Source organism: Salarias fasciatus, chromosome 3 (genome assembly GCF_902148845.1).
Source record: "Salarias fasciatus chromosome 3, fSalaFa1.1, whole genome shotgun sequence".
Classification (NCBI taxonomy): domain Eukaryota; kingdom Metazoa; phylum Chordata; class Actinopteri; order Blenniiformes; family Blenniidae; genus Salarias; species Salarias fasciatus.
In genome coordinates this window covers 216,054-230,744 of record NC_043747.1, presented here as the reverse complement: position 1 = coordinate 230,744, position 14,691 = coordinate 216,054, and the positions used below count along the sequence as shown (strand labels likewise).

Here is a 14,691-nt window from a genome sequence, read left to right as displayed (position 1 = left end):
GAAACCCAGTGAGGTGTACCCGGTGGAAGTGAAACCCAGCGAGGTGTACCGGTGGTAGGGCTGCACGATTATGGCCAAAATGATAATCACAATTATTTTTGTCAATATTGTAATCACGATTATTCATCACGATTATTCATTATGTTATGTAAAACATACCTTTTTATTGCACTTTATTTCTAAACAAACAAGTGTCAAATTGAAGATGTGCGTCTTCAGCACTTCAGCGAAGTCAGGTGTGCATGCGCACATAATGAAGATGTTTTAATTAGAATCTAAACAACTATTTAGAACCATGTCAATGTTGTGAACGATCGCTTTCCCTTAGAAACGAACATATAGACGCGCCGACTGAGTTTTTACAAACGTTTGACCAGACCTCTGTTCTGAAAAGAGCCGGATTATGACTTTGGAACCTGAACGCCTCACAGCTGAGCGACCGTCACTTGCTGCATTCTAACCCCTGAGAGCAACACGATGATCACTGAACAACAAGATGAAGATAAAACAACAAGAGAACAGTAAACAGCCACGCCTAAACCCAGAAATGAAACCTACCAGAACAATGATTCCCTCGTTCTCTCCAAGCCGCGCTACGCCGCTCAGACACTGAACTGTCCGTCAATAACAGCTTTTCCGTTTTGTCCGAGACGCTCAGCGTTACATCTTCTTTCCACCGGTACAGAAGTTGAGATGCGTTCCATCGACTGATGTTTGAGCATGAAGGAATCGTTCAAAGCCAGCTAGTTCGTCGGTGGCTAACAGCTAAGCTAACAGCTGACTGAGACACCGCAGGTGGCGTCCATCAGCAGCTACTTTTACGGAGGTGTCCCTGAAGGCAGCAGGAGCTACACGGCTCAGGTTGTTCACTGACGCAGACGGTTTCAGGTGTTCCACAGGTAATGACGGCGGGTTAGGAGGAGCTGCATACTGACCGGTGAATGGACGGTGCTACTGCCTCCGTGAAGCAGGTGCCTCAGATTCTCAAAATCATCTGGCGGCCAGATGTTGTTGTTCGCGGGCCAAAAGTGGCATCGGGCCGCCAGCTGCAGCTGCAGTAGATGATGCTCCTTTAGGAGGCGCTAGCAGCTCCTCGCCTCCAGATGCCTCAGCACTGTCGCTGTCTGCGGGGTTCACTCGTTTGCTGTTTAGGCGGCGTAATGATGAGGCCCTAACCTCGGTCGCACCCCTGGTGGTGGGCTGATTGTTGGATTAAAAAAGTGCTTGATTTGACACGCAGCAGAGCCCATTTTTTCAATTTAAAAATCGCGACGATCATCTAAATTAATCGCAGCAGCCAAATCGTGATCATGATCAAAATTCGATTAATTGTGCAGCCCTCCCGGTGGAAGTAAAACCCAGCACGGTGTACCCGGTGGAAGTAAAACCCAGCGAGGTGTACCCGGTGGAAGTAAACCCAGCGAGGTGTACCCGGTTGGAAGTAAAACCCAGCGAGGTGTACCCGGTGGAAGTAAAACCCAGCGAGGTGTACCCGGTGGAAGTGAAACCCAGTGAGGTGTACCCGGTGGAAGTAAAACCCAGCGAGGTGTACCCGGTGGAAGTAAAACCCAGCGAGGTGTACCCGGTGGAAGTAAAACCCAGCACGGTGTACCCGGTGGAAGTAAAACCCAGCGAGGTGTACCCGGTAGAAGTAAAACCCAGCACGGTGTACCCGGTGGAAGTAAAACCCAGCAAGGTGTACCCGGTAGAAGTAAAACCCAGCACGGTGTACCCGGTGGAAGTAAAACCCAGCAAGGTGTACCTGGTGGACGTGAAACCCAGCATGGTGTACCCGGTGGAAGTAAAACCCAGCGAGGTGTACCCGGTGGAAGTGAAACCCAGCGAGGTGTACCCGGTGGACGTGAAACCCAGCATGGTGTACCCGGTGGAAGTAAAACCCAGCGAGGTGTACCCGGTGGACGTGAAACCCAGCATGGTGTACCCGGTGGAAGTAAAACCCAGCAAGGTGTACCCGGTGGAAGTGAAACCCAGCATGGTGTACCCGGTGGAAGTAAACCCAGGGAGGTGTACCCGGTGGACGTGAAACCCAGCATGGTGTACCCGGTGGAAGTAAAACCCAGCGAGGTGTACCCGGTTGAAGTGAAACCCAGCGAGGTGTACCCGGTGGAAGTAAAACCCAGCGAGGTGTACCCGGTGGAAGTGAAACCCAGCGAGGTGTACCCGGTGGAAGTGAAACCCAGCGAGGTGTACTCAGTGGAAGTAAAACCCAGCGAGGTGTACCCGGTGGAAGTAAAACCCAGCGAGGTGTACCCGGTGGAAGTGAAACCCAGCGCGGTGTACCCGGTGGAAGTAAAACCAGCAAGGTGTACCCGGTGGAAGTGAAACCCAGCGCGGTGTACCCGGTGGAAGTAAAACCCAGCATGGTGTACCCGGTGGAAGTAAACCCAGCAAGGTGTACCCGGTGGAAGTGAAACCCAGCATGGTGTACCCGGTGAAGTAAAACCCAGCGAGGTGTACCCGGTGGACGTGAAACCCAGCATGGTGTACCCGGTGGAAGTAAAACCCAGCGAGGTGTACCCGGTGGAAGTGAAACCCAGCGAGGTGTACCCGGTGGAAGTAAAACCCAGCGAGGTGTACCCGGTGGAAGTGAAACCCAGCGCGGTGTACCCGGTGGAAGTGAAACCAGCGAGGTGTACTCAGTGGAAGTAAAACCCAGCGAGGTGTACCCGGTGGAAGTGAAACCCAGCGCGGTGTACCCGGTGGAAGTGAAACCCAGCGCGGTGTACCCGGTGGAAGTAAAACCCAGCAAGGTGTACCCGGTGGGAAGTGAAACCCAGCGAGGTGTACCCGGTGAAGGTTAGAAGAGTCAGCTCTCTCTGGTGTGGGCCGGACGTCATGGTCTCGCTGTGGGAACAGCTGGAATCTCCAGACTCTTCTGACATTGTGCATTTCAGCTTCTCAGGTTTCAGATGATCTCACACACATTGGGGAGTGTGTCCGCGGCCGTGCTCTGACCACGCCTCTCTCACTGCACACAGGCAGCATGTCTTCTCCTGACTAATCCCAAACATGTGGTGGAGCCGAGGCAGCACGATATCATGACAGCCGCTCCAACAACACAACCGTGAGCCTCACAGCATTTCCTTGACACTGTATACACACACACACACACAACACACACACACACACAGTCTCGTATTCTATCCTCGTGGGGACCGTCCATTGACTCCCATTCATGTCTAGCCCCTAACCCTGACCTTACCCTAACCTAACCCACACCACAACAAAGCCTAACCCTAAAGAAATGTTTTTGCACTTTTACTTTTTTCAGTAACAACAACATGGTCAAGAAAACACTGTTTCTCCTACTTAGGACCGGAAAAAGGTCCCCACAAGGCACGTCGTTCCACGTTTTGCTATCCTTGTGGGGACATTTGGCCCCAACAAGGATAGAAATACGAGAACACACACACCCACACACACACACACACACACACACACGTTTTTCTTCTATACTAGTGAGGACAGTTCTAATCCTAACACATACCTTCACCTAACTTAAACATGGTTCTAACCTCAACCCTCAAAGGTCATTGTACATAGTGAGGACCGGGTCAAATGTCCTCACAGCTCTGGTTTTCCACCGGGACCTGGTACTCACAGCCATAGAAAGACATGCACACACACACTCTCACACTCCCCCTCCTCTCTGGTGGGGGAGGGGCAGGAGAATGGGCTGAAGGAGAAGGGAAACTCAAACCCTGCTGAACCTGAATGTGTCTCTCATCAGGAGGAGTGTGAGCCAGCTGATGGCTGTTTGTTTCCTCCCTCCTGATTTCCTCAGTTCTCACACTTTTTCTTCAGCTGGTTTTTCTCTGCTCTCCGACTCCAGCCTGTTTGTCCTGGCAGGATCGTTATGATGTCTGTGATTTCTCCTCCCCCTTCGTTTGTCTGCTCTCTCTGAATACACTCTCTGTTGATGTGTAACAGTTACAGCCGAGAGCCCAGGGCCAGCACACACACACACACACACACACACACACACACACACAGGACAGTGGTTTGCCTTGAAAAGGCTCCATGTGGAAATATGTTTGAATTGTGATTTTTTAGATTGTGCTCCTCAGGATTCGATTCAGTCAACCTGAACTCTGGTGTAGGTCATCCAGAGGTCATCAAAATGCCGTGAACAGTACGGTGACAGTATGCGACCACAGAGTGGAGGATGTTAATGTGCCGAGGTGTTCTGTAATGTTCAGTCCACAGCAGACTGGCGCTCCAGCCCTGAACACATCCACACGGAGAGATGTTTAGATTGTGATCGCACCACCGAATGGCAGAAGGAAATGTCTGCCTTATCATTTAGAATTCCTTTAAAGGTGCAGTTACTTTGAATCCCAGTGAAAACAGAGAAGAACTGGCCCACGCAGCAGGAAGAAACCTTTACAGAAAACAGAAAGCTTCAGTCACACCGAGTCTCACGCTGTACCATCATTCAGCTTTCAATACATGCCGTCAGTATTTTATTCTTCATGCTTCATCATTTCTGAGTTCTTTAGTTTCCCAACAAGTTCCCATTAAACTCTAAACTAGTGGACATTTGTCCAGCTTTGGCCCTGTGCTGCCGTTGCCTGTTAATGCATGCAGTTTTCCTGGAATCTTTCAGTGGAGTTTGGACTGCAGTCAGACACGTCCCCCTCATATCGCTGCTCAGACGTGCTGTTTCAGGAGGTCCTGCTCCGCCTGGTCCTCCCTCAGTTTGCTCCTCTGCTCTTTGAGCCAGGAGGTGACTGGATAGTCTGAGAAGGTGAGGTGTTGAACAGAGGGAGCATGCTGGATGAGGAGAGGAGTGTCGATGGAGTGGGGCTTTCCTCTGAGCCCTCCAGGAAGTGGAAGCGTTGAGTGTGTGCTGTCTTCTCTGCAGACCTGCTGTGTTTAGTGGTCTGCAGCTCTCATCAGCAGCAGAGCCGCTCAGTAAACTTCATCTGAAGACGTAAAGCGTGTTGAGCCTCTCGTTGAGCTGGACAAGCTAAAGGCTTTTCTGTTTTAGCCTCTTTTTTCGTCATAGTTCTTTTTTTCGTTTTAATTTAAATGTTTTGCTCTTTTTGCTCTCCTGTGGCATTCAGCCGTTTCAGGTGGTTTTGGTCAGACCAGAATCCATAACGTTGGCCCAGTTTACATTGTAAACAATCGTATATTGTTTTATTAAAAAAGTGTTTTTCAACCACCGTCGTGTTCTTCTGCTTGTTTTTGACTGTGCTGCTTCCCGTTGACTGCGCACGTCACACATCACTACGTACCAGGGAACCCATGGCGGAACAAATAATCCTGTTTAATCCGCTCTGCTGTCAGGCGGCGTTTATATGAGACACGGAGCGGGTTGTCCATCGGTGTACACCACCTCGTACAGTCGGCTCCAAAATACAATCCGCTCCGAGTGAAGCGGATCCACTGGGGCGTTTACGTGACGCATTTACAATCCGCTCCGCCACATAAGTGGATTACCCGGGCTCATGTAAACGTGCCTAATGCTGCACTGTGTGAGGGGAGCCTGGTCTTCTGGACCCGGGAAGTCCAGAGTGTCCTGTTGTTGTGTCCCGCCTGAGGCTCACTGGGTAATAATCCTGCTGCAGGATCAGCAGATTGATCTGCCACCGGAGAGCTGGACGCTTGGTCCCAGCCCAACAGAAATGTCAGCGAACACACATTGAGACACATTTTTCTAGAACGTTTGAGAGAGACATGCCTTTTGAGGACAGGGAGGAAGTCTTAAATCTTTGAGCTCAGCTCAGGATAAATGGGAACTGAAACTAAAGCCTGGCTTTTGTATTTTACCGTATGTTCAGTGTACAACTAAAATAGAAGGAAGTGATTCCTTAGATCTGAGTGGAGACGGCTTGGAAGACCCAGCGGTCGAAGACAGCACCGTCCACCCCGCTGGGAGGCCAGGCTCTGGAGCTGCACCCTCACTTTCCCCAAAGCTTAGTGTGGGACGACAAAAAAACCAGCAGATTGCATAAAGCGGATGGCTGGCTGGCCTTGACTGATGCCAGACCACTGACCAATCAGCAGACGGCCAGAGCGGCAGCTCCTCCTGAAGGCCGGACTGGGGACCGGAAAGTGGGGGTTGTGACCAGACCAGATGAGTTTTCCACTTTACTTTTACGAAAACTAAATGACAAAACTAGTGCGATTAAATTTCTTAATCGCGATTAATCACATAGTATTTCTTTGATTAATTGCATTATGCGCAAAATACAATAATGAATTAAAAAGTACTCTGTAATGATCATCCTGCCTCCAGCCGGGACAGCCACTTTTTTTTTTTTTGCAAGAATATTGCAACAAGCATAATTTTACAATAATAACTTAAAATTCACCAAATCTGATTTATAATGACTTACAATACCAAGTCTTTACCACCACTTTCTGGAGTTTGTTCTTGCCGGATGTGAGGGTCTAAGGCGGTGGTTGCTTCGTTTTGTCTTGTTACTGTGAATTTGACATATTAACATTATGCTTATTCACTGTTTTTATTTTTACCAACCAATGTAACATCTGGAAGCCTCTGAGGCAGCTGTTGTTGTGATACTGGGCTGTACAAAAATACATTGATTGATTGATTGATTGAAAATATATCAAAGTGAATTTCATAGCTTGCATGTGTAAACCAGCTGCCAGACCCAACTTTGAAAAGCAGAGATTAACGGCAGATTTTTTTTCTCACGCGATGAGTCTCGCGATAACGCAGCACGTTTCCGCCGTTTACCGGGCCCAGCTACAGACGAAACATATGAAAAACAGACCTTCTTTATTTAACAGTCACAAAACAATACAGGCGCATTTTGAGCACAGGTCTAAAGAGGAGACGCCCTAAAGTCCAGCTGGTAGTGTCCCCTGGAGACAGGTGTCTCTTTAGAGGGACAGGCTATGAGGACTGAATGGAGGACATGTTGAAAACAGGAGTTGGAGCTGATTGCTGAAAATGAGACATGGCAGCAGCTGCTCAGTGGTTCTAGGAAGAGTCTGGTTGCTGTAACAGCTAATGAAGGTTCTCTACTGGCTGCTGAGGAGGTGTGAAGAACTCTGGACATGACACTTGTGGTTCTAATGTAAATGAAAGCAGACAATATTTTTTCCACAGAGGTGCTTCTTGTATGCCGTCTTATTAACGTTTGGAAAATGCTGCTATCATTTCTGGTAAATAAAATTAAAAAAACTTTTTGGTTGAATAAAAGTAACTTAGATCCTACATTTTATTGGAATCCGAATCATTTGGGGCTTCAGTGTCTGCATCCACAGGACAACGATGTAGTTCATACTCCAGGCCTCGAGGCGGCGCTGAGACTCTGCCATAGAAACACACCAGAGAAGAAGACAGGAGCCTGGAGCTCAGCACTGCACTGCTCTGTAAAGAAACAGCACACCCAGATGAAGCTCCATTAAACCCAGAACGCCAGGAGCTCCTGCGGGACTCTGGGAGACGGACTGAGAGACGCATTCTGGACGTCTTCCTGTCCGGTCCACTCCGCCAGGCCTGTTCAGTCTGATTCTGCCCCGAGCCGCCAGGCAGCTTTTCACCAAAACCAGGAATCTCCTCAGGATTTCATCTCACCCAAAGCCGTCCAGGTTGAGTAGATTGCTCGATGCTACAGCTTGAGTGCGTGGAAGTGTTGGACAGCCTGAGCTGTACCCTGAAGCAGCACCACTGGGGGCGCTGTGGAGTCCGGACAGGCCACGCCTCAGAAATCGTCGGTATGGTCAGAGGCCAGCCTGCCTCCACCGGGCGGTGTGGACCCTGAACTGCTTCAGTGACACTGTCATTACATGGGTCTGCTGAAGAGACACTTTCATTTGTATAAATTCTTTATTGGATGTCACTGTCATGTTTGTAGAAACAGTTTGGTCCTTTTCTGTATATTTTTGCAGTTACTTCTATGCACATCACCTCTCACAGTGCACTTTTATGAGCAGTGTTGTGGATCTGTCATGAGTTATTGTAACAAACCTGTTTTGATTACTCGTTTCAATTAATGAATAATTAGGAATTAGCTTGTATGTTCTATCAGTATAACCATCATCGAGAGATATTTCTGTATATATGTGTGTGTGCGTGCATTCACAAGCCTGCTCACAAGCAAAAAAAAATTAAAGGAGGATAAGATACAGGATTCGGTTGATCAGTCTCGTGTGTTTTGTGAGTTCAGACCTTCAGCGGGTCAGGTCTGGACTGGAGGTTTGTTTCAGATCAGCCTGGAGTGTCTGGACGATAGTTTGATTCCTTCTGCATGTGGCTGTTGCCGTTCAGATCCTGATGATGCTTGGTTTCAGTCTGAGCTGGTGTGTCTTTCCTCTGAACCTCAGGAGAAATACCCGGCCCGAGGGGAAGTCCTGCTCTCATCCAGCGACCTGCAGCTTCTGCTGCAACTGCATCACAACCAGTAAGTGTCCTCATTCCTCCATCTGCTTCCTCCTCCATCTGCTTCCTCCGTCTGCTTCCTCCATCTGCTTCCTCCGTCTGCTTCCTCCTCCATCTGCTTCATCCATCTGCTTCCTCCTCCGTCTGCTTCCTCCATCTGCTTCCTCCGTCTGCTTCCTCCGTCTGCTTCATCCTCCATCTGCTTCCTCTGTCTGCTTCCTCTGTGTGCTTCCTCCATCTGCTTCCTCCGTCGGCTTCCTCCGTCTGCTTCATCCATCTGCTTCCTCTGTGTGCTTCCTCCATCTGCTTCCTCCTCCATCTTCTTCCTCCGTCTGCTTCCTCCATCAGCTTCCTCCGTCTTCTTCCTCCGTCTCCTTCCTCCATCTGCTTCCTCCATCTGCTTCCTCCATCTGCTTCCCCCATCTGCTTCCTCCGTCTGCTTCCTCCTCCATCTGCTTCCTCCGTCTGCTTCCTCCTCCATCTGCTTCCTCCGTCTGCTTCCTCCATCTGCTTCCTCCGTCTGGTTCCTCTGTCTGCTTCCTCCGTCTGCTTCCTCCATCTGCTTCCTCCGTCTACTTCCTCCTCCATCTGCTTCCTCCATCTGCTTCCTCCGTCTACTTCCTCCTCCATCTGCTTCCTCCATCTGCTTCCTCCTCCATCTGCTTCCTCCTCCATCTGCTTCCTCCATCTGCTTCCTCCTCCATCTGCTTCCTCCTCCATCTGCTTCCTCCATCTGCTTCCTCCTCCATCTGCTTCCTCCATCTGCTTCATCCTCCATCTGCTTCCTCGTCTGCTTCCCCCATCTGCTTCCTCCATCTGCTTCCTCCTCCATCTGCTTCCTCCGTCTGCTTCCTCCTCCATCTGCTTCCTCCGTCTGCTTCCTCCATCTGCTTCCTCCGTCTGCTTCCTCCATCTGCTTCCTCCGTCTGGTTCCTCCATCTGCTTCCTCCTCCGTCTGCTTCCTCCATCAGCTTCCTCCGTCTACTTCCTCCTCCATCTGCTTCCTCCGTCTACTTCCTCCTCCATCTGCTTCCTCCATCTGCTTCCTCCATCTGCTTCCTCCTCCATCTGCTTCCTCCGTCTACTTCCTCCTCCATCTGCTTACTCCATCTGCTTCCTCCATCTGCTTCCTCCATCTGCTTCCTCCGTCTGCTTCTTCCATCTGCTTCCTCCATCTGCTTCCTCCGTCTGCTTCCTCCATCTGCTTCATCCTCCATCTGCTTCCTCCATCTGCTTCCTCGTCTGCTTCCTCCGTCTGCTTCCTCCTCCATCTGCTTCCTCCGTCTGCTTCCTCCGTCTGGTTCCTCTATCTGCTTCCTCCGTTTGCTTCCTCCTCCATCTGCTTACTGCATCTGCTTCCTCCTCCGTCTGCTTCCTCCGTCTGCTTCTTCCATCTGCTTCCTCCATCTGCTTCCTTCTCCATCTGCTTCCTCCGTCTGCTTCCTCCATCTGCTTCCTCCTTCTGCTTCCTCCATCTGCTTCCTACTCCGTCAGCTTCCACCGTCAGCTTCCTCCGTCTGCTTCCTCCGTCTGCTTCCTCCATCAGCTTCCTCCGTCTCCTTCCTCCTCCATCTGCTTCCTCCGTCTGCTTCCTCCATCTGCTTCCTACTCCGTCAGCTTCCACCGTCAGCTTCCTCCATCTGCTTCCTCCGTCTGCTTCCTCCGTCTGCTTCCTCCGTCTGCTTCCTCCTCCATGTGCTCCATCTCCTCTGTCTGCCCCTATGGGGGGATGTGGGAGTAGCACACCAGTTAAACCAGTTCTTCAATAGGTCTGATCAGCCCAACCCATTCACACCACTGAACACAGCAGCCCCCACCCGCTTACGCCCACAAGCTGTCCCTAGCACAGAAGAGAACCCCCCCTCACACACACACATACACACACACACACACACACACACACACACACACACACACAACTGATCCAGGACTTGGTCACATGGAGCGACTCCAAGCTGCTCTGAGCACCGCCAAGGAGATGGTGATGGATTTCAGAAGAGCCAGGCGGCACCCGGAGCCGGGGGCCGTCCAAGGGGACAGTGTGGAGGTGGAGCACACCTACCAACATCTGTGATAGCAGAACATCTGGGATGTTTGATAACCAGAACATCTGGGATGTTTGATAACCAGAACATCTGGGATGTTTGATAACCAGTCAGAACATCTGGGATGTTTGATAACCAGAACATCTGGGATGTTTGATAACCGGTTAGAACATCTGGGATGTTGTATAACCAGTCAGAACATCTGGGATGTTGTATAACCAGTTAGAACATCTGGGATGTTTGATAACCAGAACATCTGGGATGTTTGATAACCAGTCAGAACATCTGGGATGTTTGATAACCAGAACATCTGGGATGTTTGATAACCGGTTAGAACATCTGGGATGTTGTATAACCAGTCAGAACATCTGGGATGTTTGATAACCAGTCAGAACATCCTGGACGTTTGATAACCAGAACATCCAGCTCCTCTTCACGTTGCAGCAGCCTCACATGAACATGGACACTCTGTTGTTCGTCCCCCATCATGCTAGTCTGAGCTAAAACACCGGCTGCACGGTGGTGCAGTGGATTGGCGCTCTTGCCTCACAGGAAGACGGTCCTTGGTTTAAGTGCCGGCCGGGGCTCGGGGCCTTTCTGTGTGGAGTTTGCATGTTCTCCCCATGTGTGCGTGGGTTCCCTGCGGGTACTCCGGCTTCCTCCCGCTGTCAGGTGAACTGGTCACCCTGCATTGCTCCTCGGTGTGGCTGGCTGTAGGTCCCTCTGTGTTAGACTGGCGACCGGCGCAGGGTGGACCTCGCCACAGCAGTGTTGTACCTCGCTTTGGACAAAAGCGTCTGCTAAATGAAATTGTAAAACAAAACAGCCAGTCTGTGAGCCGTGTTAGTTTTCATCCCAGATCAGGTGGATCTGAGTCTGGAGGAGGGGCGGACTATCTGAGTGTTTATCTAAACCTCAGCAGGGCTCACCAGTTTGGCTGGGAGCAGCAAATGTAGGTCAGAGACAGAGTTTACAGCGAATGTTCCTGGAATCTGGGTTGATTTGATCTGGACTCCTCCTCTGGGACAGGGTTGGACCAGGGCCAGAAACCAGCACCATGTTTGAGGGACACGTCACCACTTTTCCACCGAAGAAGGAGAGGAGGCCGCTCTTTTCCCACAATCTCATTACAGTGATGCTTCCTGTACTTACACTACAGAACATGTAATGGCCTCCTTCTCTCTTGGCTTCATGGTATTTTAAGGGCTCATTCAAACAGTAAATTGAATTGTTCATGCTTATTTACATGAATGTGGTTCAGAATAGCCATTGTGGATCATCCACTTACCAGAAGAGCTAATGTTCTCTGGTGAGTTCCGTTTCTGGTCGTCTGGGCGTTTCAGCGGTCTGTTTCATCCTGCCTTGGACTGTGTCTGTTGTTTGTCCAGTGGCCTGGGCTGACCTGACAGACACTCAGTAAAACGTGTTACTATTATGAACACATGACCTGCAGATCGTCTTTTCTCCTGGCACTCTCTTCTTTTTGGGGTTATCATTTTCCATTGATTGCTTGTTTTCAGAGCCCCTCCAGCTGATTCTTTGAGTAGGATCTCCATCTGCTCAGTTACTTCACTCAAACACTCTGTCCTCTTTTTCTTCTCATGAAAAAACATGAGTAAAACGTAACAAAGCCACAAAGCCCATTCGCTCCTCACTGCTGCTTGTTCCCTCCAAACAGACCAAACCACAGGCCGTGTGTCACGAGGACTGTTTGTTGTTGTGCCTTCTTTATTTCTGCACAGTTCTTGCTTTGTGTTGTGACCCCGTGACCCCTCCTGTTCCCGGTGGGCTCCTCCAGGTGGTCCTGTGTGTCTAACCCCTTTCCCACTGGCCAAAAAACCCGTTTAAACCCGCTAACAATGGGCTCCTCCTGGCAGTGGGAAAGGGTTTGACCCGGCATTTCGACCCGGGAATTTGCCGGGTCAGTTTGTGACCCGGCAAACTTTTAGTGGGAGGGACACATCCGAGAACTTACATGATGACGTCGACGCAGCGCGGCTACGTTAGCGCGCTAGTTGTTGTTTCTGGACACAGCGCACACTGTATTGTTTACTTTCGTTTTGCTCCGTCGCGCTGATGATGTCATCAACGTGGGACACCATCAGTGTGGGAAAACGCAGCGTCGCGGCTCGCCAGCAGGCGGCTAGACCCGCATCTGCATGCAGTGGAAAAGGAGTCTTAAAAGAAAGAAGAAAAAAAAAGCCGTTAGCGGGTGGACCTGCTAGCTGCAGTGGGACATTAGTTCACGTGTCTGTTTCTCATCATGTTACTCACCTCATCGCTCTGCTTTCCTGTAGTAGGAAAGTACTCATCCTTGTCTCGTCTGTTTCCAGCACCACTGCCCTGTACCTTTTATTGGCTTCTAGTCAGCTGGGATTCACTCCAGCAACCATTAGTTAGACATGGACATCCACAAGCGTGCATCGTAGTGATAGCCTTCACCGCTGGGATGCTTTCCTGAGAAGGACCCAGAGAAACGCCTGGGGATTATCCACTACTGATTAGCCTTGGATGGCAGCTACAGACGATGGAGGGATTGAAGGATGAGTAATATCTTTAAAACACACCTCTGTTTTACTATGTTTTAGTATCGGTTATCACTCTAAAGCTTGAACAGAAAAACTGACAACAAAATGGTGAGAAAAGCCGAAGCTGAGAAACACTGCTTATGAAAGCAGAAGTGGAAAGAGGAAGTGATACCAAAACGCCCGGAAACAGAACAGAACGGAAGTACTGAGAGGGTTTCAGCTGCTGGAGGGCTACACCGAGGTCAGAAAGGTCAAGGCTCAACGCCGCAAGCCCCATCCTCCATGTGGGAACAGAAACAGAGACTCATCACACCTACAAGGCTCCAGGCTCCCGTTTGGTGGTCCTGTTTGGTGGTCCTGTTTGGTGGTCCTGTTTGGTGGTCCTGTTTGGTGGTCCTGTTTGATGGTCCTGTTTGGTGGTCCTGTTTGGTGGTCCTGTTTGGTGGTCCTGTTTGGTGGTCCTCTTTGGTGGTCCTGTTTGGTGGTCCTGTTTGGTGGTCCTGTTTGGTGGTCCTCTTTGGTGGTCCTGTTTGGTGGTCCTGTTTGATGGTCCTGTTTGATGGTCCTGTTTGATGGTCCTGTTTGGTGGTCCTGTTTGGTGTTTGGTGGTCCTGTTTGGTGGTCCTGTTTGGTGGTCCTGTTTGGTGGTCCTGTTTGGTGTTTGGTGGTCCTGTTTGGTGGTCCTGTTTGGTGGTCCTGTTTGGTGGTCCTGTTTGGTGTTTGGTGGTCCTGTTTGGTGGTCCTGTTGGTGGTCCTGTTTGATGGTCCTGTTTGGTGGTCCTGTTTGGTGTTTGGTGGTCCTGTTTGGTGGTCCTGTTTGATGGTCCTGTTTGGTGGTCCTGTTTGGTGTTTGGTGGTCCTGTTTGGTGGTCCCGTTTGGTGGTCCTGTTTGATGGTCCTGTTTGATGGTCCTGTTTGGTGGTCCTGTTTGGTGGTCCTGTTTGGTGGTCCTCTTTGGTGGTCCTGTTTGGTGGTCCTGTTTGGTGGTCCTGTTTGGTGGTCCTCTTTGGTGTTTGGTGGTCCTGTTTGGTGGTCCTGTTTGGTGGTCCTGTTTGATGGTCCTGTTTGATGGTCCTGTTTGGTGGTCCCGTTTGGTGGTCCTGTTTGGTGTTTGGTGGCCCTGTTTGGTGGTCCTGTTTGGTGGTCCTGTTTGGTGTTTGGTGGTCCTGTTTGATGGTCCTGTTTGGTGGTCCTGTTTGGTGGTCCTGTTTGGTGTTTGGTGGTCCTGTTTGGTGGTCCTGTTTGGTGGTCCTGTTTGATGGTCCTGTTTGATGGTCCTGTTTGGTGGTCCCGTTTGGTGGTCCTGTTTGGTGTTTGGTGGCCCTGTTTGGTGGTCCTGTTTGGTGGTCCTGTTTGGTGTTTGGTGGTCCTGTTTGATGGTCCTGTTTGGTGGTCCTGTTTGGTGTTTGGTGGTCCTGTTTGATGGTCCTGTTTGGTGGTCCTGTTTGGTGGTCCTGTTTGGTGTTTGGTGGTCCTGTTTGGTGGTCCTGTTTGGTGGTCCTGTTTGGTGGTCCTGTTTGGTGGTCCTGTTTGGTGGTCCTCTTTGGTGGTCCTGTTTGGTGGTCCTGTTTGATGGTCCTGTTTGATGGTCCTGTTTGGTGGTCCTGTTTGGTGTTTGGTGGTCCTGTTTGGTGGTCCTGTTTGGTGGTCCTGTTTGGTGGTCCTGTTTGGTGGTCCTGAGTGAACTGGAAGCTGAGGCGCTCAGCTGCCAGCAGGGCGCCCGTTGTGATCTTCTGGC

At 50.4% G+C, this 14,691-nt stretch overlaps 1 protein-coding gene across 2 annotated transcripts in view; it reads left to right on the top strand.

Moving 5' to 3' along the window:
• adam19a (ADAM metallopeptidase domain 19a) overlaps positions 1-14,691 on the top strand; it is a 72,680-nt gene that overhangs the window by 11,818 nt on the left and 46,171 nt on the right. For both annotated transcript variants that reach the window (XM_030083920.1, XM_030083913.1), the window contains exon 3: positions 8,326-8,402. In XM_030083920.1, coding sequence (XP_029939780.1) covers positions 8,326-8,402 — 77 coding nt within the window. The remainder of the gene's footprint in view (positions 1-8,325; positions 8,403-14,691) is intronic.